At 52.0% G+C, this 27,187-nt stretch overlaps 1 protein-coding gene across 11 annotated transcripts in view; it reads right to left on the bottom strand.

Moving 5' to 3' along the window:
• The window catches only part of ZNF536 (zinc finger protein 536), a 434,845-nt gene that overhangs the window by 122,308 nt on the left and 285,350 nt on the right, over positions 1-27,187 (bottom strand). For 10 of the 11 annotated variants that reach the window (XM_053211371.1, XM_053211368.1, XM_027044877.2 and 7 more), the window contains one exon: positions 25,091-26,662. In XM_053211371.1, coding sequence (XP_053067346.1) covers positions 25,091-26,662 — 1,572 coding nt within the window. Of the gene's footprint in view, positions 1-16,674; positions 17,735-25,090; positions 26,663-27,187 lie in introns of those variants that run through there. The other variant, XM_053211372.1, reaches the window with a different exon arrangement.

Below are 27,187 nucleotides of genomic sequence, written 5' to 3'. Positions count from 1 at the left end.
AAGCATATCAAAGTACTTATGAAATAAACAGACTTCACATCCCAAGCAAATAAAAACAGGCCACAGAAGCGTGTTTAAAGCGCAGCTCTGAGGGGCGTGTGATCAAGGAAACCGAGGCAGGGACGTGCAGGCTTGGGGTGCGCTTTCCTAAAGAACCACACCAGCCCGGACACTGCCAGGGCCTCTGCTCCGGCCACTGACCTAGGAACATGGCGGAGTTATACAGAGCATTGCCTGGGACGAGAGACGGGTCCTACCGCCTTGCAGAGTGGGCAGCTTTGCAGGAAGTGAACCCCGCGGACCTGGCCATGCAGCCAGCCCGGGGCAGGTGTGCACTGGGCCTCGGAGGGGAGCTGAGGGGAGGGTGTGGCTGGTGCAGTGCAGCGGGGCCCCACTGCTGGGGACAGAACCTAGCCACCTAGCCCAGGGGTCAGGTATGAAAATGGCCAGTGTAGACGTGGCCTTCCGAGACCAGAATAGAACCTCCCCATACCCACTGGGCAGCTGTCTATTGCCGGCAAGGGGAGGAAGAGAAGGCAAGCAGAGAAGATGGCTGAAAGACGCCGAAGTTAAATGGTGACATCGGAACTCCCATTCTTGCCTCCCACCCTGCCCAGCAGCCAGCACAGTGCAGATGGCACCTCCGTGTCGCTCACACCCTCCAGATGTAAAGCTGGGATCAGGACCACTACGTATCTTGTGGCGCCCCCTGCAAAGTAAAAATGCAGGCCCCCGCTCCCAACACCGGTCAGAATTTCAGGACAGTGACTGAGGCGCATCACACGGCGCACAGGGCCCTTCTGAGCTCGGGGCTGCGGGACCGCGGTGGCTGGAGTCCTTAGCTCTACAGGTCCATGGCCTGTCCCTGTCCCCTCTTCCGCGAGTCTCTTCTTTGGCGTCCCCCCAAGTGTACAGACAAACTCGCAGCCTCAGGGTGTCAGCCCTTGCTGTTCCCTGCCTGGCTTGTGCTCCCCAGATCCCCCCAGCTAACCCACTGGCCTCCCTCATGGCTTTGCTTGAATGTCACCTTTTAGGCATCCCGTGAAAAGTAGCAATGCCACCCCTGTACTCCCCAAATTCCTATATGCCTTATTTTTCTCCAGAGTCTCACCCCTCTGACTGACTAGTTATTTGATTTGTTGATTGCCCACCCCCCCCACCCCCCCCCCCCCCCCAGAACGTGAGCTCCCTGAAGGCAGGGCTGTCTCTCCTCTTGATGGCTGGCGATCCCAGCGCCTAGAGAGGGATCTGGCTCACCAGTACCCTCAGGAAATATCTGCTAAAAGAATGAATGCAGGAAGATGTGGCTGCTTCCTTGAGATGATTTCGCTCTCTGTTAATACCTGATGCGCACGGGGGCTGGCGGAACCACGTGGGGTCACAGCCAGCGCTGGGCTCTGGATGGGAGGACAGTGGCCTCCCTCCAACGCAGGAGTCAGTGCACGATTCCAAGCTACATCAGGGAGGTCTTATCCCTTGAGAAGGGCCCTCGGAGGAGTTACAAGACCAGAAGGCACAGAAAAGTGGGGTGAGGTTCACAGGCTAGGGACTGTGGCCATTTGGTTCACAGCTGTGTCCTAATGCCTAGGGAGTGACCAGTATATAGGAGACACTCAATAAATACTCGTTGAATGGAGCAATGAATAAATGCACGAGTCAGTAAATGAACGACTCCTGACTCTCTTTCCTGCAAACTCAGTAATCCTCTGCACAGACTGTAGCAGGGAGAGGTTGCGGCTGCACAACTGGAGGCAAGCCAGTGTAGACCTGTGCCCGTATAGACATGTCTTTCCAATGCTGAGCCCAGATGACAAACCACAGCCCACAGCCTTCCTGCTACCACTCTTCAACGGAGGGCTGCACTTGACTAAACTCAAGCCAGGTTCTGTCTTCATTTCCCACCTGTGAAATAAATCCCGCAGGATTCAGCAGAAGCCAATGAATCAAATTCATTGAATAAAAATATTTGTATTATCTTTGTATTTATGTATTACACTGTATGTGTGTTAAAAATACACAGACATATACTTGATCCTGGTAAAGTGTCCACACTCAGTTTCGTTCATAAATGACGGCCCGGCCTGTTATGAGTGCTCCCCAGCATAGCACTGAAGGGGCCTGTAGCCAAAAGACCTACTTCCGTGTGAGCACCCATGTAACAAGAGCTCTGCAGAACCCAGAAAGGCCTGGCAGTGACGCCTCTCTACCCTGAACCCTCTTGCTGTCGTTCCAGCCCACTGACTTTAGGTTGACCTTTGGCAGCAGTGAAGGGGGCAGGTCTCAGCTGTTAGGACCAACCATCCACATTAGGGTTGCACTCCCCAAGCCAGCCTCCCCAAGGCAAGGTGTAGACGAACGGCGGAAGACAGGGGATTTGGGGGGTCATACTTCTGGGCCCTTCTCTGCAGAGGAACCCACCTGGGAGCTCTGTCCCCTTCCTCGAAGGGTCTTTTCCCCCACTCTTTGTTCACGCTTATCCTGGTCCTCTGGCCCAGCTGCAAATCCACCCTTTTATGTAGAGAATATCATAAATAATGCTAGGGGGAAAAGGCAGCTTTTTCACTTACCTTCTCACTTTGAGAGCAGACAGGGTGTCTTAAGGTTGCTATAGTTCCTAATTTCACCTTTTAATATTGGGAAACTGATAGCGTGGCAGCTAAGACGAAAGGTGGGCTACCTCTTGTCTCCCATGGAGGCCAGAACGGCATGAGATGCAAATAATAGAGCAACCAGCTGGGAGAAGAACACTAAAAAAAATCATCCAGAAATAGCTATTCATTTGAAAGCAGTTTGCAAGAACAGGATCCTGAAAAGACAACAGACAGCCAGTCTTGGCAATGGTTTTCCTTGCACCTCTGGGTAGCAGCACCTGCCATCATGGCCCCTGTGTTGGAAGGTATTGAGGAGAAGCTGAACCCAGTGCCGGTCAAGGTCAGCATGGGCTGGAACTTCATAGCCGCAGGCTGGTCTGAGCAGCAATCATTAGTGGAGATGCAGCTGCCTTTCTCCAAGGAAGCTTGACTCAGATTTCCAAGGGATGGGCTCATGTTTCCAGGTGAATTTGTTGGGTGTGGCCATTATGAGTCTGGACTAGCTCCAGCTTTCTATCCATGGGATACCCAAAAGGATACTGGGCAGGCTGTAGTCAAAAGAATGAACTTGGCCATGGACAGATTTGTTCTGTGGAAATGAGAGACTCCTCTCCTCTCTGAGGAGTTGTGGGATGGCTCTTTTATCTGTGGCGCCATGTTCCCAAGGTCATGTGACATTCTCTGAGTTTCCACCGCTTCCCTGCTCACGGTGCCTCCCTTAGACCCAGTGGTCCTCCAACATGGCTGGTCAGTCCCAGGAACAAGAAGGTGCTCTGGGGCACCAGTACTGGGGAAAATAAGGGGAAAAGCCCCAGTCCCAACTCTGTTGACCGGTCAGCGCCAGGGAGAATCTTGAATGAAATCTCAGTGTCTGGAGATCCAAGACGCCCCTTGATGCTCTGTCCCTTCTCTGTCTCCGGGTCTTTGTCTTTGCTCTCCTCTCCTCAGGACATGTATTCCCTGATCTTTGCAAAATTGGCTCCTTCTTGTCACCCAGGACTCCCTCTAATGTCACCTCCTCAGAGAGGGTCTCTCTGACCTTCACGGTGTATGACACTGATCTTGCTAATTCTTCATCATCTTGGCAGCCACTTATCAGAAGCTAAACTTATATTTGTTCTTGTTTATTGTCAGTGTTCTCCCATAGAATGTGCCCTACAAGGGCCATCATCTTGGCTGACTTGTTGGTGACCAGCTCTCCAATCTCTGGAACAATTCAGCGTGTGCTAAATAAATGAACCCATGATGGCACACATTCCCTGTCCCAGAATCTTCTCCTTTTCAAGAAAGTTTGGGAAAACACTGAACAACGCCGGTGGCGAGTGGAAGGTGAGGTCCGGGGCCAGAGGACATGGGAACCCCCAGAGTTTCTGGCCTTTCTGTTCTTTCCCCAGAGCCCACATCTGTTTCCCCTTTGGGCTTCTTCGTGCTTTACAGCCTGCTCCTAAGTCAGGGTCCGGCCCCTTCGCGTGGCTGGGAGTTGTCTCTCCCAGGGCTGTGCACCCATGAACCTGCCTTCCCAAGGCAGGCTGCAGAGCTGGGTCCCTGGCAGAGCAGAGCAGCCTCAGGTAGCGGGAAGGAGATTTCTGTTTCCAGAGGAGGGTTGTTCTCAGCAATTTTGCAAGTGGTACCTGGTTCTAGCCAGAAATGACTACAAATCTGAATGCATAGCCCATTTGAGCCCAGGCTGCATTCAAAGCCGCCTCCTCTTACCCACGCTTCTGAAGTGGCCAAGCCCACTGCAGGGGAAGTTTAAAAGGGGTAAAATGTGCCCCAACGTTGCAAGGACAAGCCACAGGAACATTTCTCCCGCTTGGGTCCAGATACCCAAGAAGGGGAGGCTGCCCAGGGCTGCCCCAGAAGGCAGAACGATGGCCAGTTACACGGACCTGCCTGGACGCTTGGAAATAGCACTGACCCTTGTCTCTCACTCAACAAGCAAGGGCAAATTCTTCCCCTAATTTGCATCTCAAAGATGACCTCTAAGATTACCCATAGCTCTGATAGTCTAGGAATCTTTAATTTCATTATGGAGGAACCAATTTAAGCCTCACCGAGCTCCAAAAATAAAGCAGTCTGCCTAAGGGGCACCCAAGATGCTGCGGGGTGACCTTTGCATCTGATGGGACAGGCCTGAGACTCTGAGAGGAAGCCGAATGCCAAGGCCACACTGGCCAAAGAGCACGGAGAAGCAGCAGGAGAAGGAAGGCGTGGGAGGACCAGGAGAAGCGTGGGGGCCGCACCAGGCAGGTGGCCCAGACACAGCCCCCACGAGCGGCCCTGCGTCCTGCGCTGAACAGCGCGAGAGGTCGCTCATGACCCGCCCTGGCAAAGGTTGAGCCGGTCGAGCTCAAAGGCCTCGCGGTTTCCTTGGTTTCTTCTTTGGGAAGCTCCCGACTTCTAACCTCAACAAAGCCCGGAGCAGACCCACAAAGACATACCACCCACAGCTTGTTGGTCGCTCCCGAGCCTCACACACGCACCCCCACTGGAGGCGAACTCCGCTTCCCTGGGCCCACGGCAGGAACCAGACTCCCAAGAGACCCAACCCCCCAGGCCCGCTCCTGCTTCCTCCCCGGGAGGGACGCTTTTCTTAGAAGAGCAGCCACAGGGCTTCTTCAAGAGGGAAATGTGCTACAGACGTGAAAAGGCAAGGACCGAAAACCCGGGAAGGCGACCGTAAAAAAGAGCCTGACTGCAAACAAGGCCGCGGGTGTCGACGTGCAGGCAGTTAGAGCTCCGCGGGCCCAGCGTGAGCCCCACTTGCCTTCTTTTGAGGAGCAGGGGGACAGCTGACCGCTTGTCCACGGGATGTGTTTTGATAACTCCAAGAAATGAGAGGGTGTTTTATGGGAGGGTAATTGGGCATAATTCCCTTCACGACTTGGAGTCAACAGGCAGCCTCTACAGCTGGCCCTTATTGGGTACCATCAGCAGCAAACGCTATTTTCATGGCCAATTTATTAAAGACTCCGTGTTTTTGAGGAGACGTCACAAACACAAAAAGGGGTATATTTATTGATATGTTTAAAATATAGGTTTTTAACTCGATTCCTTCACCCTTAAAAACAAAGTAAAGAGATAGACAGATACAATTATGTTCTGACTAGTTGCCGCCGGCCTGCCCAATGGGAACGTTTGTATATAGTTCTCAGTGGCGCTGAAATCTGCTTAGGAAAGCAACAAGTCCTTTGTTCTGTTGACAACGGTTATTACAATTAATTCATTTCGTGATTGGTACTTGCACTGAGTGACAAGGTGTTATTTTACCTCAGTAAAAGTTAAAGTGGTAATACCTACATGCACAACACCACTGCGGGCTTGCTATCACTCACCGGGGACAAGAAAAAGGCTGACTTCCGGCTGTCGGCTCAGCTGCCGCCCTCCCCACAGCCCCCCTACCTTGCTAGTCTGAGTTGGGGGGGGAGGGGAATGTGCTGGGTTACTCGACTGGAAGTTTCGATCTCCCAGCCCACCGGGTCTCTTGCAGAGATTCTCACAAAAGCGTGAGCGTGCGCACAGGTGAGGGGACCTGGCGGGGAGGGTGCTCTGGGAGCAAGCCGGATGCTGGCTAACCCTTGTCACTTGGCTTGTCACCATTTACCCAGCTTGGAATTACACTCGAAGGCCTGGTTCTTCTACCTGTGTCCCAGGACTTCTCAACCCTGGCACTAAGCTGACATCTTGGGTTGGATAATTCTTGGTCTGCCCTGTGCACCGTGGGATGTTGAACAGCATCTTTAGTCTCCACCCACTAGATGCCAGTGGCACCTCCCCAATGTCCCCAGATGTCCCCTGAGGAAGAAAATCAGGTCTGCTTGAGCCTGTAGGTTGGGGAGTAGATAGACGGCCCAAGAACCCTGCTCTGACTTATCCTGTGTTTATTAACCCAGAGGCAGGCCAGGTCACGGCCGCCCAAAGGAAAGGGCACAGGAGGACAGTGGACCTTTTATGCCATGAAAAGGGTGGAGGCAAAGGAGAGGAGCCAAGCAGACGAACTCAAGACCCAAGTAGGGATGTGGCCGCATGACCCATTTCAAAGGATGCTTTTCCCCGAGAGCCCAGACTTGCTTAGGCCAGGATGCTCGAGAAGGGGCAGTTTCCGATTATAAGCCAATTCTGGTTATCCGAGTGTTCTGGGCTTCTGGATAATCAGAACCTCTTCTCTGCTCATGCATTCCTAGTGATTAGTTACTTGACTCTCTGCTTAACTTTCCTATGGAGACACTACCATGTCACATGGAGGAAGGGGTGTCGGTCTGGGACAAGGTCATCCTGGTTCTGGCTGGGAGCGTCTCGGGGAGGCCATGGGAGCAGAGTAGAGGCCCTGAGGAGCAGAGCTGTTCACTCATCACCTCCTTCCTTAGGGCGGTCCAGATGGGTTTCTGTAGCAGAGACACATAACAGGGAAGTGCTAAATAAATCCTTGGCTGCTTAGCCCGGGTCCCCATGCATCGGGACGGAGGGCCTGTCATCTCAGCTGCCCCCGAGCACGGCTGGATATTGCCAGTGTCCCCAGGCAGCCCAATACGAGTGGGCTCACCTCTTTTCAATATGACCGACTCAGTAGAACTCGGCTTCCTCGTACGGTCTGCGTTGGAAAGCCACTGACGGCGAGCCATGGAAATCCTCCCAATTTTTTTTTATTAGCAGTATTTATCACCTTCTCAAAATCAATTGCATATTTTAAATGAAAACAAATGACTACTTCTAGACTAATCAATACTTGCATCTTTGCTTTTCAAAAAGTAAAAATTTGATGTAACGAAATCCTTATCTTTGCTCCCCTCGATCCAATTTTAATATATAATTCAATATTTAGTAAATATAATCCTCTTTGTGCAGAACAACGTCATAAAAAATGCAAAAGATTTCACGGTATCTGAGACCTTGTGAGGTGGCAAGGGTTGCCTCTGTCGGCTCACCTCGGGGCTCTCCACGTTCTGGCCCCTCCAGCGGTTATCAGGACCTGTTTATTCCTATTAAGCCAAAAGAAAAGGGTTTATATATTTAATGATTCTAAAACCCAAATGCTACCTACTATCTGCACAATTGCCATTTTATCTCTTTAAACTTCTCCAGCCTGACGTTTTTAAAAGGGCAAAAGCAGAAAACCCTTATATAATACCTAATTTGTACATCTGCGGTTCCCTCTGACTGGCACAGGCACCATATGTTTTTAATTATCATAATAGCCCTAAAGAACCTGTTCGGTGGGAAACACATATGATCCTTTTATTACTGGTTTGTAATTTAAACAGTTTTAACAGAAAAGGTCTGGCTATAGGGGAGTGACAGGCTCAAAGGCCTAAGATCCCAGTCACGGACCTCTGGAAGCTCAAGTTCAGATCCCACCCACCGAGGCGGGACCTCCTTCCCCCCCGCTTGACAGAGGTAATTGGTCACATGTGGGGCGGCTCTGTGGGACCTTAAAAGACATGATCTGTGATCTCCAGCGATGCCGGGGTTTGGGCAGAGCCTGACACAGTGAGAATAAGGTTGATAAATATTATTCTAGTCTGACCTCTGCTGCTTTCGCAGCTGGGGGCTGGGCCTGAGGCAGCACCGGAGGGAGGGCCCGCTGGTGCCCTGGGCCACCCACTCTCCGCTCTCCCCCACCTGGACCCCGGGGAACAATTGCAAGGTGAGGGGTCAGGTTTCCCTGAGGCCCACTCATTTGCGGGGGGAGTTTTTTCCTGAGGCTGAACGGGACTGAATAAATACAGTTCCAAGAATAACTGGTTCTCGGGCTGGGAGATGAAAGGAATCTTGGTATGGTCCAATGCTATGCTGTCACTTAGCGAGAGGTGAGGACACCACGGGGATGGGAATAGGGGTGCTCGGACAGTTCTGGGCCAGCTGGGTCACCTGACCCCACCCCCCGGCACCCTGTGCTGCCTGCTCCCGGGGGTCAAGTCCAGGTTCTGGGATTGAATCTCTGCTTGCAATCACCCTCCTCCTCTCCCTGACCCCAGAGCTGGAGTTGGCAAGAACGAGCTATTTTTGTGTATTTCTTGGTTGTGTTGTTCATTTTCAATGCATCTCAAACAAGGATGACAGGCAGGGGAAAGCACCGGCCACCCACAAGGAGAGGAAGCAGGAAGGTCACGCTCGGGGATGTCCACTGCCTGGCCTTGACTCTCAGCGCCCTGACGTGCTCGCTGAGTCAGCCGGGATCAGCTACGCGGCCTCTCTGTGCCTCTACCTTCCCAGGTGTAAAATGGGTAGAAGACTAAGTGCTTTTACCTCGTGGGAGTTTTAGGAGAGTTAAATGGAAGTATCTCATCTGTATTATCCTCTCTAAGGTACTTAGAGCAGGAGTGGGTCCTGGCACACAGTAAGTAGTTATTTTAAAACAACCTTGGCAGATGGAGGGATAGCTCAGAGGATCGGATCCTGCTGCTAACGTTAAGGGGGTCATCCCCTGGGCATGGGGAGATTACAGGGGGAAAAGTCATCTTCCTAAACACTCGAGCCAACCCGCTGGGGCGTGAATGGGACGAAACCTTGGGTGGTGGCCGATTTCAGGGAAACTTCTCTCAGGAGCCCAGGGGCTGAGTGCAGGGTTAGGAGCGACGGCCACCTGACTTTTCCTCTTCGCTGTCCAACTAGCCGGCCTGATTCCACTTGCTTGCCATTGAAAGCGTCCTTCTCTTCTCTACTGCTGGTTGGTTTTCGCCTCCAAAGGTAGCGATTTTTTGTTTGGTCACGGCCTGATGTTGGAAATGCAATTTGTACAGGCAGTATGATGTAGCTGGTACTGGGTGGTGAGCCTGTGCTGGTCACCAGACACAAGCGTCTCACTGCATCCCCTTCCCTGATGCTGCGGACAGCTACCCTCATGCCCCGGGCACAGCTGAGGTTCAGAGGGGGGTGGTCCCAACTGGAGGCATTGGAAGGCTTCTCCACCGAGGAGAAAATGGCCAAGTCACCCAACAATCCTTTGGCCTCAGTTTCTCACTCAGAAGATGGGCTCTGATGACGCAGTGAACTAGGTTGGGCAGAGGTGGCTGGCGTGGCTGGTGACCCTAGAGTGCCGAAGAAGGATCAGCTGGCTTCAGGGGCTTTACGTGAAGGGGGCGGCACAGGTGGGAGCCCAGGGCGAGGCTGGGAGCCCCCCTGAAACCGAGAGACCCCGCCCCATCTTTCCTCGTTTGGGACAAGTGGCTCCCCAGGCCAGTAGGGGAAACCAGCATTCATCTGGCCATCCGTGCCCTTGGAGGAGGAAGGATGGAGTCACAAGTCCAGACCTGGCCCCTTGAACAGGATCAAAAGCAAGCTCTCTCGTCAGTTACAAAAGAAGAGGTAGAAGGGCTCCAAGCCCCTACCCCAGAGGGGCCGCTCTTTCCTTTTGGCAAGCAGAGGGCCAGATGGCCACCCTCATTTGCGATGTCAGTGGTGACCTCTCGACTCAACAAACAGCAAGTGCACCTTAATCAGAGCGCGCCCTTCCTGTCCACCAGACAAGGCGATTGCACGGGCCCGCCCCCCAAGGAAACAAGACCTTCTGAATCACAGGCTGCTTGGAGGGGCTACGGGGAGACCAGAGGCCCCACCTGGCCCGCGGCCAGCAGTGACCCACCTCCCCACTGCCGATGCCAGCCCAGCTCGTTTGCCCAGCTGAGCCCGGGCTGGGATGAAGGCGCCTCCGACTTTGCAGTCCCTGGAATAATAACTCACATTACTTCAATCCCATCTGCACCGAGTGAAGGCAGAGCAGGGGAAGGAGCATAAAACACAAAGTTCCCATAGACAACATCTGTCTTAGTGCAAACAATGGACCATTATCTTGTAAATAATTCTGATTAAGCTGCAGCATTTCCTCCTGAATCTGGTGGTTTGGAGCCCCGGAAGGAGGAGGTGCTGTTACTCCGGGCCTCTGCAGCCCCCTCGGCCAGCCCCCTCAGTGTTCCCTCTAGAACTGGGAGAACCACTGGCCCAGCAGCCAGGCCCTTCCCATCAGCACAGTGCCACCTGCACGCCCGGGCGGCTTCCCGAGGGTTCCTCTCGGCCCGGACCCGCTCATTTCTGCTGGCTTCTCTTCCCCCCCCTCCTCGAGGCTTTCCTCTGTCTGCCCTCTCCCCTCCGGGGGCTTTTCTTCTATCATTTTCTTCTGCTCTGTTCGCATTTTCTCTCTTGGCTTCTTTCCTTCACTTCTGTGAAGGGATCCTTCCGGCTCCCCATCCCTCTGTCCACCCTTCGTCACAGCCCAGGCCCCTGGGGCTCTGCCATCCCTTCAGACTCTCTATCCCGCAGACCCCTGATATAGTGGGCATGGTGTCCAGTCTGGGGTCCCCAGGCCTGCAGGCCCCAAACCGCTCTCTGGCTCTCTCGGGCTGTCACGCCCTGGATGCCCTTGGCCCAAGGGCATCCCTCTTTCCCCCACTGGGAGGGTCCCACACGCCTGGCCCCAAATCCAAAGACCCTCTCCCTCTTGGGGGTTCCAGGATAGGGAGGGCCTCCTGCTTTGCATCCTCCTGCCTCGCTACCCACCTCCTCCTCCTCCAGCATTTCGTGAACCCACCCAATGCTAGGGAAACCCAGGCACTCTGCCTATATGAATGAAATGCAAAGGCGTCTACCCCAAAGTCCTCAAGGAAATTCCCCTTGGGATTTAAAATTAATTGCCCTGAGTGTGATTTAGAGACGACACTTCAAGCCCAAAGTTTTCATGTAAAGCAAAAGCCACTGGTACCAGAATCCTGTTGACGGCGAAGGGATCCCATTCTAAATCTCCTCATTGTAAATCCTGTGTAGCCTTAGAACACAGGCAAGATGGCTCCATTGGAGCCCACGGGGGTGATTTCTGCACATCCCGGGAATGCGACCGCCGAACCTGAACCGAACAGTTTCCGCTGTGGAGGTGTCCGCTCTGGGATGGGAAGACCGCTAGCCCAGCAACTTAGACAGAACCCTGTCCAGTGGTGTCTTCAGACGGGCAAGGATGAGGGACACCATACCTCGCACTTGCACTGCCCTACCCAGATGCTCTAGCCACTTGCGAAGGTCTTAGCGAGCTCTGAATGTTCATGGAAGCCCTGCCTGGGTCCTGCATAGCGGCAGAAATCCTTAAATAATTGAAATGTGGGCGACTCGCCAACCTCCAAGTCACTCGTTCATATTCGCCTTACTCTCTAGAGGGTGCAGAAGTGTGCCATTTCATGGCAGACAAAACTGAGGCAATCAGGTTATATGCAATCGAAAACAAGAGACCAAGGACTTGCGGGGTTCACACTTGGAGACAGCATATACTGTCCCAAGTTGGGGGGGGGGGTGGATGGGTGCGGCTTGCTAGCCAACAGCAACTTTGAGTGGCCAAGAGAGCCCTGAGGGTAGAAGGACGGAAAGGCCCCCCGCACGGAGGAGGATGTGCACTGTCCCTGTGCCCCAATGGTGCACGACAGAGTACGATTCATACCACACTCGGCACCTCCTTTCTCTGCCTCTAGGTGTCACCAGGTAGGCGTGCCGGCTGGGAGCTGGGGGTTCCCAAGAGGGACTACTGTCCGAAGAGGGACACACTGCATTATCAAATTGGTACCTGTAATGTGTTTGAGGAAAACTTAATCATGGAAAATACTACCTTCACAAGCTCCACTGTGAACACAAGAGGTTGAAAATTGAAAAGGAAAAAAAGTCAAATGATCAAGTGTTTCTTGCACTACCATGAACTCAAAAATCCAGTTGAACTGACTCCCCCTTTAGAAAAAAAAAAAGGAAAGGGAAATTCCTCAGGGCTCTTATGATTTAATAAAAATGTCTTCACGCTGAGGTGAGTAGTCACAGGCCCCACGCCCTCGAGCAGTAAATAGTCTCGGTCAATCTGAAGTCCCACGTGTTCATGCACTTGTGGGGACACCCGCTTGGCTCCCACACCCAGGGCCCTGCTGAAGTGAGTGTTCCTGAGGACTCTAGGGCTGACCAGGTCCTACAAGGTCTCCTGAAAAGTCTGGGCTAGAAAGGACCGTGAAAGTCAGAGTCTGAGACCCAGGAGGTTACTGAGGGGACGTCCAGGCACCCCTTCCTTTCGCCAATGGAGAAATGGTGCCCAAACTAAAGGATGAGCCGTCGGAGCTCCTTGGAGCTCGACTGCTGGTAGGACTCCTGGTCTCCTGACCCCGAGGCCAGCCCTCCCACCTGGCCTCCTGTAAGTTTGTGTCTAAGCTGAGAGGCCAGGCCCTTTTCAACATTTAAAATGCACAGTTCACTTCCCACAGGGAATCATGGGATGAGTCTCTGTCATCCTTGGTGACCTTATGCAGTAAAAACTTTCTGGCCAAGGGGTTCCCACTTGTGGCACGTGTCGTTGGTGTCCTACTTCTTCCTTTCCACTCGGCATGCCAGTGGCCTCTTGTCTCTCTCAGGACATAAGAAGACTGCTTGGTCATTGTGTGGGCTGCAGTGACGCTCAACTAAATACCCCAGCTTCTTCAACCCTCAGTGGGGTAATTCCAAGATGAGCTCCACACAATGCCTTAGAGGGTCCCCAGAGGCACTGAGTGCAGACCCCAACAGTGGCAACTTTCTCATTAACACACCTGGGCAGCTTCCTCCCTGCCTTATCGCCCTCGCCCTCGCTGCTCCCTTTCTCATGGCTCCTGGGGTCTCCGCCCACATACGCTACCTCCCCCTGGGTTCTTATCTTACGGTCTGCTTTTTGGGAGACCCCAACTAGGTCACCAATGGGATCTCGGGAGACCGAGAAGATTAGTGGACTCTCCTTGACAAGAAAGAGCCAAACATACCCCGGACCCCTAAGCACCCACCGAGGCCACTCCACGAGCCCACAGAACATCTGCCTGCGGCCCTGCCCCAGGTGTGTGAACACCTGGGAGTGGCCTGTCCTGGGGATCCGCCCAGCCCTCCCTCCAGGACATACAAAACCCTTGAGTCAAAAGAGAAAAGTGACTTGTCCATCATATAAAAAGAGCAATAATTTAGGAAATTAATTGCAAATTTACTTTCCCTGCTTGGGCGCCTCTCTCCTTTTATGTGGATAATTGAGAGCATATTATATTAATTTGACAACAACAGAAGTTCAAAAAGAAAACGTAACCTTGCGAGCAGCGGGTTACGATTAGATGGGTGTGCCTGGACAACTCCACAAAAAGCACGAGAGAGAAAGTCGTCAGAAAGCCAGCCGGCGTCTGGGCGCACAAATGGGTGTTTTTGCTAATGAAATAGCTTTGCAGAGTTCCCCAACTTTAACCTTGAAAACGCACACTGTTTGCTCAACAGGCGGAATCTGCTCATGCAGAGACGACGCTGCCAGTGTGCGACTGCGTACTCAGGAAGGTAATTTAATCATCATGACATCTCTGAGAAAGTGACTATACATGAGCCATAGTCACCTCCCAAAGTTTAGATTGTTTCCCCCACCACCAGAATATCTGCATTTCATCAAAGCAAACATACTTCCCCACGTGTGTAGATGAATCAGTGGATCTGAGGACTCTGTCTTACCATAAGGTGCAGACCACCATCCCCTTCCTCCGGCTATCCCACCTCAAGGCACAATCACCTCCTCGAAACTTCAGTCTCACCTACCAAGGGGGGGGGGGGGGTCCCGTTCACCTCAGATCAGTGGGCCGGCCCTGCTTGGGAAAGGTCAAGGTCAGGTCCAGGAGGTGATGCTTGTGGCTGCCCCAAGTAGAGTGCAAACAGGTGGGGCTTGTTAGAACCCCATGTGGGGATGGCGGGGGGTGGGGGGGGTGGGGCGGGTGGTGACAGCAGGGAACAGAGCTACAGCCCCCACGCAGAGCTGTGAAATGAAGTCAGCTCGTTCCAGAGACCCGAACCCACCCAGCTCGCTCACAGCAGACAGGATGTTCCCCAGAACGCTCAACGGGTGAGAAGGGAGTTCTTCCCCCTAGGCAGGAAAGAGGGGGAGGTGAGGGGGAAGCAGGGGTGCCATGAAGGGAGAGATGGGAGGAGGCTGGGACTCGGTTCATAAAAGGATGAGAATCCACAAAGGTCTCCTCTAAGCTTGAGAAGTCACCACTGGGGAGAGACTCAGGAAAGACCCCCTGCCTTAGACGCGGAAATGGGTAGAGACCCCATTAGGGGATGGGCCCAGGGAGGGAGACAAAACAGCAGATGCCCAGATAAGCAGCCCCAGGAGCCCTCCCACTGTCAGCGTGATGCTTTGTCCCTTTCAGTGGTACTCCTTCCATACCCAAGGCCCCCGGCCACTCACTGGACCCCTGAGTCCCTGCTGGCTTGGCAAGGTCAGGGCTGTGGGGTAGGCAAGGGGTCCTGGAGCATGCAGAGTGGCTGTGAATGAACAGTGCCTCGGGCAACGTGTTCAACCCTGAGCAGAGGCACTGAGGCCCAGCAGCCTTCCAGAGCCCTCCTTCTCCCTGCCTGTGCCCCCAGGCCTGACGCACTGGTCCAGAGGGGCCCAGGGGTGCCCCTTGCTGCACAAGGTGGGTGCTGGTGAGCCCCATCCTGGGAGCTGCCTATGTGGCTTCTTAACCCAAACAGGGCTTCAGGCCCCAAGGAGGGAACACAGCACCTCCTCACAGGTGCAACGTGCCCGCAGAGGTGATGCAGGCCCCGTGGAGCCTTCGGGACTCGAGAACCCAGGAAAGGGCACAGTTCCCCAGACTCAGGGGGCACTAGAGATACAGACAAAACCCTCCTGGAGTCCTTCTTTTTGTTCAGGCTCAGGGTGGCCACGTGGGCCTGGGGCCTGGGGCCTGGGGCTGGGGTCACTTCCCTTTACCTTTACCTTCACTGGGCATGGCGGGGCCCATCATGTTTTCTACCAGAACCCACAGTGCGTGTTCTCAGTTCACCGTGAACAAAGAATCAGGAAGCGGTTGTGGGCAGAGAGCTAGTAAACTTTCTTCAAGATCTACGCTTTCCATGTGGGCTTTGTCATGTGTTCTCAGACGCAGAATCTCTCCCTTCTCTCCGCTTCTCTCAGATCAGAGACAATCTCCTACTATACATGGTCTTTGGGGTCGGGATCACATCAACAGTTCGCAGGAGACATACTGAAGAGAATGTTCCAAGCAGTCAAGGTGCTGTGACTGTCCCGTTGCTAAGGCCAGGGCTGTTCAGGGGACATTCCCAGGCCTCCATCCCCTGGCACACACGGGACGCTTGGCTTATGTGGGAGTGTGGGGACATTGTCAAAATGATAATGCCTCCCCCCCCACCCAACAGGATGAATTAAACGGGGAGCAGGCGTGTGCGGGGAGTCTAGACGTTTCCAAAACAGACCCAAGCAGGAAGGCTTGGAAACGCTGAAGTGGCAAGGCCCTGAAGACCAGTTCATGGACAGAAAAAAATCTAAGCAACAAAAACAGGAAGCAAACTCCTTCCCTCCTGTGCACCAACGCCCCCCCGCCCCCATCTGCCCCACCGCCATGATATAGAGTGGGGCACCGGGCAGGCAAAAGCCTGTGACAGCAAATACAGGCACAACCCAAAAATCTCCGCAGACAAAAATATTCCAACTCCAACAATTCCCAGCGCCTTTCCATTTAAAACTACATTTCACGGGGTGGGGGGGGGGGTGCACCTGGGTGTCTCAGTCGGTTAAGCGACATGATCTCACGGTTCGTGGGTTCAAGCCCCTGCATCGGGCTCTGTGCTGACAACTCGGAGCCTGGAGCCTGCTTCAGATTCTGTGTCTCCCTCTCCCTCTGTTCTTCCCCCGCTCACACTCTGTCTCTCTCCATCTCTCGAAAATAAACGTTAAAAACAATTTTTTTTTAAACTACACTTCACGGGATTCAAAGCACAGGTGGGGGTTCACTGGAGGGAGGCTGGGTGTGAGCAGTCTCTTCCCCACCTGGGCTGGGGGACAGCAGCCTGCGCTCTGCGTGCCTCAGTGTCCCTGCGCGCGGGGCCTGTGAGCAGGCCTGGGGGGTCTCGGTGCCCAGAGTCACTTGTACAGAGACATCCGCACGTGTCACCCGGCGGTCACCCACCCACCACCAAGTCACCTCACCCAACCTGCAGGTGCCTTTGCATTTGCCCGTTCGGGAGTGGTTACTAGTGGGGCCCGCCTAAAGGTGAGCCGGGGCCGGAGGGGGTGGGTGGGAAGCAACCAGTTGCCCAGCCAACATCCCAGTGGAGCAGCAAACTAGAATTCCCTGAATGTCCTGTGGACGCTTCCGACAAGGGAGGATGTCACGGGGGGAGGGGGGAGGAGGGGGGAGGGGGCGTGTTGTGGAATGAATTAACATAATGACTCAAAACTGCACTAATGTTTCACAGCTTTTTTTTTATTAGCAATACCAAGATAAGTTATTGAAGCATTTTTAGTATTGTTTTACATTCCATTCATAAATGACCTAACTTGTAAGTCAGCATACAGCACACTTAAAGATATAGTTTGACACTTATTCAGAAAGCTACAATTATTATAACTTACATGCCTTCATTACCAGGAACACCTTAATATAATCTTCTAATTACTTCAACAATACTCTAGTCCAAAGCACACGATAACCCAGCACAAGTTTTACACATTTTTTGCTTCAGTCACCATTTTTGAAGTTATGGATGCCAACGTGCCTGTACCCTGGGATTTTACTGTCGTCTGTTCCCGGTTAATAGGACAACCTGACACAATATTCAACTAGCAATAGCACTGCTTAAATACTATGGAGAAAGAGAATTACTGCACTTTTCTGGAGTCTTCTAAAGTGTTACAAAATACAGGACAATCAGACACAAGCAGGAATGCCAACGAGACCCTCAGGGCCCGCCCCTGGAAGCTCGGCGAGCTGGCGTAGCGGAACCCTCCACCCCCGACCCCGGCCCCCAGTCAGATTTTTCACAGGTGAAGGGACCTCCAATCCACCAGCGTTTGTCACTCAGGATTCACGACTCGGAGGGAATTTTCTCTCGTTCAAGTTACTAAGCCTTCGCGATCCATGACTAATAGTGGAACATATGGGGCAATATTTTTAACCTCCCTGATTCTCTGCTATATATACTGTGGTGGGGTTGATGTGTCGTGTGTATACACATACCTGTGCCAATAGTAATTATTTATTCAACACACATATGTGTATACATTCTTCTCTTGACTTTACACAATTAACAAGCTGCAGATAGCCACCGAGGAGCACGAACAGACAAGGGCAAGTCCAGCTAGACCGACTAGAACGGGGGGTGTCACTTACCTGCAAGAAAATGTGCAGATTCATTAAACAATCCAGAAACCACGTAGGCTAGAGGCATTCAAAAGCAAGGACAGGGCCACGCTCCCTAATTGTTTAATGGAGGAATGACAATAAAGCAATATTTATAAAATTTGGTCCTTCCGTCTCTGGCTAAAGCAAGAATAGGCTACGTGATTAGAGCAGGTTGGCAATTAGGCGTAGAGGTGCTGTTGATCAGCGCTAAGTAATAGGAGATAATTACTACTTATTTGAAACCTGGGCTTTGCACACAACATCTGAATATAAAAAAGAAAAGAACCTGATTCCTTCAATAGCTAAGATGTGGCCTGTATCTACGTGGCTGTCAGTGCCAAGCATCACTCCGAGTCAGCAGTGGAAGGAGGGAGAAGCCAAGCTTAAGCTCAGGACACCTGCACTCAGCACAAGACAGCGAGGGGGTCACGCTGTTGCCGTATCATACGGCAGTGGCCAGCGGGCGGGCTTGGAGAGTCTGCACGTCCCCAGGGATGTGGGTGTCTGGTCTGACAGCACTCTCTTTCCTCAGCTTTCTCTTCCTCCCTCCCAGTCTTAAGTCATTACTGGGGAGAAAAGGATGTGTACGCATGTGTCTGAGTCTGTGTGTGTATTATTGTTATTATTATTTTTGAACCAAGAGCTCAGTTGCTGTCTTCTCCCACCCTAGGCTGGGTCCTGGGCAGTAGGTATCGAGCAATTGAAAAAGAATACGCACACAGAAACCAAGGTGAAAGCTACCAGACTTTTCTCCTGCTTCAGAGGCACTGTTGATTCAGACAGTAGCTTTTGGAGCCAAAAATATGCAGCAAAAGGAAAGGAACATAAACAAGGCTAAATGTCACCAGTGTTTGCCGACTTACAGACACCATCCATTTGTTTGTTCTGAAATGACGAGTGGACCATTTGGCAAATACAATGGTATTCACACAACAGTTCTGTCATCCTGCAGTGCAAACGACATCACGTCAGTGGCATTCCCATTTAATCTACAAAGAGGGTGGGGGGGAGGAGGAAGAGAATGCCCAGAGAGTTTGCAGAGGCTGCCATCCAAAGAGGCTGCCTTTTCGTCAAGACAGTGCACACAGTGAGGCTTTGGACGAGGGAAGAGGAGAGCCCATCCGTGGGTGCCGGTTTCTGCAGGAGATCCCAGGGGACAGCACCTCCCCTGTGTCCCGCCGGAATCTGAGGGACAGGTTCTGTGGCTGGTTTTGGGGCAGAGCGGGCAGCATGGAGTACTGCTCTGCACTAACTTAAGAAGGATGTGCCCTTGGACTTCAGCACAAGCCAAATGGTCCTCCCTACTGGGGTCTAACATCAGCCCCTGGACACACACTGTTCCTGGGAGCAGGCTGGACTCTGGAAGCCAACGACCAATCCGTAAATGATAAAATCAGGCAGAGAAAGCAAGTGCAAAGTTGTGCTTTATCGACAGTCTCTGCAAGCCAATCCATTTTAGAATCAGCTCATAAAGATGAGAAGAAGGAGGAATGATTGCTCATCTGGCTTTAAATAAAGCATGGCAGCTTCAGAGACAACAAGGCCCTACAGTGGAGACGCCCAGGATCTTCTAGGCTAACGGCCCTCCTTGGTGTTGGCTGAACATGGGCTCCTATACACTTGGCGGATCTTCCTGTGCCATTTGCCTAATTTAACCTCCTTTCTTTATAGGAACCTGCTGGCTGCTAGGCCTCCCCTTCAATCTTAGAATCATCCATAAGACCAAAAACCCTGGGCCGTGCACCTGTTGCCTATGCTTGGGTGTCTTCACACACATGCATGTGCACACACGCATACACACACATGGGGAGCTCTCACGGTGTTTCCACACACTCCAGCCAAGCCCCCTTGGAAATCTCTGACCACAGACTTTAGCCAAAGTTTGGTCAAATGCTGAGGAGGAGGGACCTACTCCCTATGCCAAGTACCTGCCGTCTCACAGGAGGGAAGATAATTGGGTAGAAACTGAAAGGGTGGGGCCACTGCAACAGGTATCACAAGGTCACCAGCAGAATCTCCTTGCTATCCATGACCTGTCGTGGCAGACGTGAGGAAGCAAAACGTATCTCTTAAACCTTGATGGGAAGTACTTGCTTCATGGCAAAGGGAGACGGCAGCCAAAAGTCATCTGGACGTTGGCACCACTCTGTCACGACAGCCCCACGTAGACATTCACTTCCGCTATAAAACACCAACTCAATTGAGAACCATTTATCCAACCTCTTCTACATCCATCGTCTTGTTTCATCCTTCCATTTCTGCCCATCACTGAGGGAACTGAAGCTTCCACGGAGCAAGCTCCCTTCAGAGCCAAGCTCCTGTCCCTTCCTCCTCTGCCTACACTGGCCATGACCGGGGAGACTCTGGGACCTCCATGAGGCACGGAGGAGTCTTCTCCTGCAAGTCTCTGTGCATAGGCAGAGATGTGACCTTCTGGGAACAGGTACACCAGGCCATCGGGGTCTACAAAGCCTCTCTCTCAGGAAAGTCTCTGGTGTCTCTGGCTTTGTTTCGAGTGGCAGTAGGTGGAGCCCCGCAGGCACTAACCTGGGCCTTCCCTGCATCATCTCACTGGCCCTCGAGGCAACAGCAGACGGGTTCCTGTGTGTCTTCCCTAGGGACGACACAGCAGCAGCTCCTTCCTTACGCCTAGTTGTTTAATGATCATTTGTGGCTCCTCCTCCTGCACTGCAGGGCAGGGTGGGGTGGGCGTGACAGAGACCACACTGCCTGCAATCCTAATGTATTTCCTCTCGGGCCCCTTAAGAAAGTAGTAGCCAACCTCTGCTTTAGACTGTGTAGCTGGTAAGTAGTGAATATTTTCAGACTGCCGACACTGGAAATCAGCGAGGTTTGTGGAGGACGGAAGTCCCATTTTAACAGCGTTCAGCTCAGATGTCCTAGTTCATTTCATCACACATCTTAGCATGGATGATGGGAAGAGGTTTTGATGGACCCCGCGTTCTTTTTTTAAGGAGGGGGTCCCGATTCTCTCACTACTGCGGGAGCCCAGGGAACCTTTGGTCTCAAGCATAATTTGGGTTAGGAAACCAGTTCCCCTACAACCTGAGAATAACAAGTTAGGACTACTGGGGCCTCTGTTGCTAATGACCCTGCCTTCCCAATAGCTTCTCCTGGGGCCTGGTGGGTGCCTCTGTCCAGAAGCCACTGTGCAAGGCCTCATGCCCATGACAGACACGCTGGTGGAGTCTCCTCGTTCAGCCTCCCTTCCCTGCGTGGTGGTAACTCCAGAGCTTCAGGGGACAAAGTGTGTCGTCCTTCTCGCTGCCTTTCCCTTTAATGCTGCCCATCAGCCTTGCCTCTGGGCTCACCAAAAGACACTGAGCAAACCCTGCTTGCCGGACTCAACACACGATGACCTCCAGCCATCTGTCTCAGGTTTGAAAGGCAAAGAGTAAGGGTGATCTGTGGGTTGCTTTCCAAATCCACAAACTGGGGTTAAATGTGCTCTGTAACCCTGCCATGCAGCCAGCCCTGCAGGTGCTGTGCAGACCGGCCTTTGTGCCGTCTGGGGCACACAGAAGCCCATGCCGTCCATGCTGTCTGACCTTTGCGCTGCTGGCTGACTCAACAGTTCATCCAAGTGTTTCAGCCTGGACAAGGGGATTGCCCAACCTTGTCCTTTCAGTGTATGTGAGCACGGCTCCGGCCTGCCCTTGCTCCCTAATTAAATACTCATGTGGCTCCTGTCCCATTGCAGGACCAAGGTCAAATCCATTCCAACAAACTCCAGGGCACATCCAGGTTCTCTAATGACCCTGAATGACCCTGTATGCCATGTTTCTTCAGCAGAATAAAGAAATGTGGGCTATGCCTGGAGTCTGAAAGACACCTCAAGAAATGGAAGCTTTAATTGGAGTGGGATTTCACCCAACGAAATCAGGTCCATAGTGGGATCTGACCTACTCTAGAGCCAACAGTCCATATCCTCCAGCTTAATCCAAGATGGCTCCTTCTCGGGATCTTCTGTAATACGGCTTTGACAGGCAAATGCTCTATTCTCTATGGAAGGACCTTTAGAAAGTTCAGGCACAAGCTCTCAACCATGGCACGTGCTACAGGAGTCTTCTACCCAATGGGCTGGGTTGGCCCCCCTCCTCATCTCTCTCTTCTGAACCCGAGACAGAAGTGCACTGGCCAGTCACGGGCAGTGCCCACTGGCCAGGAACCTAGGTCCGTGAAGCCATGCAATGGAAGACCAGAGTTTGAGCAGTTAGGAAGCAGGCATGCAGAGATAGGGAGCACCTAGAAGTACAGCCTACAGCATGAGAGTCGCCCACAGACTTTAGGGTTAGATGCCACCTCCTCCAACTCGCCAGCATGTGTCAGAATTGCTGCTGAGCTCCGTGGGGAGTCTGTGTGATCTGAACAAGATTTTGACTGATGCTTCTTCAAACACTTTCACATCCCATGAGAATAGACACAGACGGACATTAGCTCCTCCTACAAGCCTGTTTCTGGGGGCATCGAAGTGGGGAATTGGGTTTACTAACTAGACAACCGTCAGACCCCAAACTCTCCTGAGATGAGGAATACCGGAATGATTCTTTGGTTTGGCAAAGCCCAGCTTCTTGAGGAAACCAGATATCAAGCTGGTGGTTCCATTTGGAAATCCATATCCACTTTGAGTGGAGCAGAGAAGAGGGAAGAAACGTCAGGAATATTTGATTTCCTGATGCCAATATCATTTCCACTCTTGCAAAGTCAAGCCAATAAGGGTTGGAAGTTTTCAACCATCATTTGTGCTCCTTGCAATGTTAGAGAGACGGTGAGCTGCACCGTGAGAGAGATGCCCCCGAATGCCCATTCTGCAACCAGCGAGGCTCCAGTTTTCCTCCCAGATACCAACTGGTGGAAAAAGGGTGAATATGCCTACCTCGGCCCCCCATCCCCAACCCCCTGGGCTCTGGGACACATAGCAGCCAGTAAGAAAATAAATCAAGATAAGAAGATTTTGATTAGGGAGGGCCAGAGATGGGAGCGGGGAGTGAAGACAGGGCAGGGGCAGGCCCCACGTGGAGGAAAAGGGACAGTGCCTCCGGCCCACCCCAAGCAAACACAAGGGCGAGGGGAGGGCCTTCCCGGCTGCTTCCAAGCTCGAGCGAGAGGACACAGAAGAAATGAGGCCCAAGGAAATGCAGAACCTGTGCTCTCTAAAAATAGGCAGTTTGTGGCCAGAGTTCATTCTGGCATCTTACCATGAGTGCAGGGTAGAGCTAAGACCCGGACCCCGACCTGGAGAGGCAACCAGGATGCCTGTTGTTTTTTTTGCCTGGCTGGCCCGAGGGTGTCCGTTCCCCTTTTGAGAGAGGAGCCACAACTTAGACCCCAGGATCTGTGGCGCAAGGGCTGAAGGTGAACTAAGCAAAGTGTTTTGCCCATACCCTGGAGCTGTCAGGGGAGTGCTGTGGGCTGCTGTTTGGGAGGAGGTGAGAAGTGCTCCGTTTAGAGGACAAGGGCTCACGAGACACCAGGCCCACTGACGCTGCCTCCCCTCCACCCTCACTGTGCAGGACACCAGTGGGCGAGCTCCTCCAAGGCAGGCAGCCTTCCTTCAGCATTGATAGGAAGACGGGAAAATTAACAGGGGTAATACGAGCTCATTTCAAGAAGAATGAGCTTATGAACATGCCAGGTTTTGATCTTTTCTGATGCATGGATTCCTGGCAGGAACTATGGTCCTACATAGGTATTTGAAAGAGCTGAAAATAGACTTAAAGAAAAAAATACCAAACAACAATAAAGGAAGAAAAGTCACAAACTTAAAACAACAATGAAAAAAAAGAAGACTTAAACATCGCTCCCCCAGAAAAAAAAGAGAAAAAAAATTGGACTGACATAAAACCCCTTTCTCCTTCTTTTAAATATTGTTTTTAACAGCTTCACACGCAATGAATTATATGTGGATAAAAATAGATCGGGGGGTACTGGTTAATGGGGCCTTGTGAATCATTCAGCGCCAGGAACCGTCAATATTGTTTTGAACTGTCAGGAATCCATTTAGTGATTTTTGACAATTCAAAAAAATATTTCTGACTGCTTGAGCCAGTTCTCAGTGAATTAGGGAAGGAGAGGGTAAAAGAAATATATCTATTTAAATTGTGCACCCAGTCCAGCTTCCTGAATTCTGCTGTGTGCTCAAAGCAACATCAGAATTTGGAGGTTGAGAAATAACCCCTTCCATTATCCATCTTCCTTCCTCCCTTCCTTCCTCCCTTCCTTCCTTCCTTCCTTCCTTCCTTCCTTCCTTCCTCCCTCCCTTTTCTTCCTTCTCTCCTTTCCTTTTTTCAACAGGTGCAGTAGAGTCACAGAAATCCATTCATAGATTAAACGTGGAAAGGTACCACAATCATTTGTCTCTGGCAAGGCTACATGGGACTAGATACAATACACTGAGCTCCTATTCAGAGAGAGGCTTTCAGCGAGGAATATCTGGGTGCCAAGAGAATGCCTTTGATCCTCCCTGCCCACCCTGACATTCATTTGATCCAATTCTAGGCTCCAAATTTATTATTACGTCTTTAAGACCTGGAATTACTTTGGGGTAACCATATTCTTTCAGGAGGTAAAGAAGTGCCAATTTGCTAACAAGATCAGGCAGGCATAAGTCCAAGATACACAGGATCACAACACTGCTAACCAGGGATTTCACAACGTACATTGCTTGTTAGAACATCAGACAGACAGGTGAAGATACAAAGGGACAGAAGGCAATAATGGAAGGCCCAGGTCACAAGTCACTGCCGTTCGGAATGTCTAAAGAGCAGTCACAAACACCCCAAAACAATCGCCCTGGGTGGAGAGAGGATCACTTTATTTCTACATTGTGGTTAGTGTGATACGATTTTTAGTAGCCTCTAAGTCAATGTAAAGAAAAGTTTAAGAAAGCAGGTCTGGCTTAGCAAAGCAGTAAGGAAGGAGCTGTCTTCAGCCATCTTATGCAGAAGTTGAAAACACTGAAGGGTTTGCAAGTTACCATGTCTTGTTGTCTGTGTTTCCGTTCTTAAAAATATGTTCCCCCTCAAGTTACAGATTAAAAACAGGAGCAGTTCGCACGGGGAGACCCCACCCCCCCACCTCTCTCCATGCCTTCTGGACGGGCATCTCCGATCACTGGGGTGCAAACCGGGACACAAAAGCGTGAGTTCTAAACCTTCGAAATGAAACGGACTCTCGTGATTGTCTACACTGCATATACAGCATTGTCGGGGCGGTTAGTTCACACATGTGCTCACGGAGGAGTCTACCTCATTTTTTAAAAATGCACAATTCAGCACTGATGTTTTGGGAAATGAACTGAAGGAAGACGATTCTAAAACTTACCACACAAGTCTGGCCTCTTGATACATCCAGAATTTGCTGTGCTACTTGCCAGGCCGTTAAAGGCTGCTAAGCCATCAGAACTGTAGGCCCTGAGGACCGACAGCATGTTCATCGGCTTCTCCAGGCCCGGGGGCCCCCGCTCTGGCTTGGGCAGGCCCGCCGAGGGGTCCTGGGCTGGAAGAAGGCCCGGGCCGTGCCACTGCTTCTCGGGCGCCTGGGGCAACGGTGACACGAGTCCCTGGACGGGCTGAGGGGCACCTGTGGGCAACAGGCCATCCCCACTGTCGCCGGCGCTGTCCTTGCCGAGGGCGGACTGTGGCTTGCTCATCATCTCCGGCTCCGTCTCGATATCCTCCTCGTCGTTGTTCTCTCCCTTGGAGGAGTCCATGTCCTCCGAGGAGGCAATGTCGGAGAGGTCGTCGGTAGTATTCTTGTTTGCGGTTTCGGGGATCAGGATCGGGGCATCATCTTCCGAGTGGGCCTTCCCATCGGGCTCCTTGTTGGGGCAGGAACTGGAGGCCCCCGAGCCGACCATGCCTGGGTACACGCCAAACTGCTTGTAGAAGTCTGATGGGAAGTTACAAAACGCGGGGTCCACCAGGCCGGGCCACGTGCCGCTCTTCTGCTCCCCCAGAGTCTCCTTGACCGGCCCTTGGGCCGTCTTCTCAGACGCAGACTCTAGAGGCCCAATCACACTGGAAAGCGCCAGCTCTTTGTTTGATTGTACCGAGGGCAGCAGGGCCACCTTACCGGCCTCCCGGGCTTGGTCTTTGCAATTGAGGGTCACCCCGATGGCGTTATCTTTGCGTTTCGCTTTGCCCAGGTGGTTGGCCTGCAGATGAAGAGCCATCAGCTCCATAGACGATGTCGTGAAAGCACAAAACAAGCAGCCGTGCCACGCGATGCTGTCTTGCACGGTCACCGACGAGCCTGGGAGCGAGGCGGCGTCCGGCCGCACCGACAAGTCTAGGGGTTCGTACTGAGATTTCTCCGACTTCCTCGCGACCGCCTTACCGCCCGCCTTGTCCTCACCACCGTCCGGCCCGTGCACTTTCATGGACGGGGGGTCAGACAGGGCTTTGTCCTTCGTGTCCTTCTCCTTCTTCAAGGAGCTTAGGACAAAGCTGTCCATGAAAGCTTGCAAGGACCCGTGGAAATTCACGCCGTTGTTCACGATACTTTGATAAGCTCTTCCGATTTCGGAGAAGTGGGTGCTTTTGGAAGGAAGGTCGGCACCTTTCAGGGTGTCCGAAGGAGCCTCGGAAGTCATGCCGGTGGCCTGCCCCGAGTGATCTGCGGACGAGAGCACTCCCGCTGTCCACTGCTGAGAGGCAGGGCCACCTCTGAAGTCGATTCCGGGGAGACCCTTAAAGGCCCCCCTCAGGATGTCTGGCCTGATAAACAAAGCAGCTTTGTTGGGCAGCTCGTCCCTGTGGTCTTGGTTTGGGGGCTGTCCAGACAGTGGCCCGGCTCCGTTCTGCCGCTCCCGGTGGTGTCGTTCTAAGTGGTATTTTAAGGATGCTGACTGGGTGCCGGCATAATCACAGTGGGGGCATTTGTAGGGCTTCTCACCTGCAAGATTTCGGTAGAAGGAGAAAGAAAAAAAAGCGTTTATCTCATTTTGGTGTGCTGAACAAGGCTAGAAGGATCAACATTTGTTCTTGGAAACAAAGCAGCTCAAACTAATAATTAGTTAGAGAGCAACTGTTTTTTAATAGAAGAATAATTCGTACTCTTAAGCTTTTTTAATGATTTTGTACCATTTGGGACTATTCAGGAATGACATACTATCTACACACAATTAGCTATCTTTTTCTTTATCTAACATGTGAAAACGGCTGTAGATTTAAAAGCTATGATTATGAAAATTAAGCATAATAATTTCAACCACAGTGATCATTAAAAGTAGAAGTTTAAAAAGACAAAGTATGTAACAAATGGGTGGTTGCAATATTTTGTGTATACAATAGCTCTAAAATTTGTTTAAATTATACACATGGAAACCATTTTTAAACCTAAAAATTTTATGGCACTGTTACGCAAGACCGAAATGAATGATTTAAGTCTTGCTCTGCAGTAAATCATGGATATAATTAG

The sequence above is a fragment of the Acinonyx jubatus genome, chromosome E2 (genome assembly GCF_027475565.1).
Source record: "Acinonyx jubatus isolate Ajub_Pintada_27869175 chromosome E2, VMU_Ajub_asm_v1.0, whole genome shotgun sequence".
NCBI classification, from domain to species: Eukaryota; Metazoa; Chordata; class Mammalia; order Carnivora; family Felidae; genus Acinonyx; species Acinonyx jubatus.
This window is presented reverse-complemented; position numbering and strand designations above follow the sequence as displayed.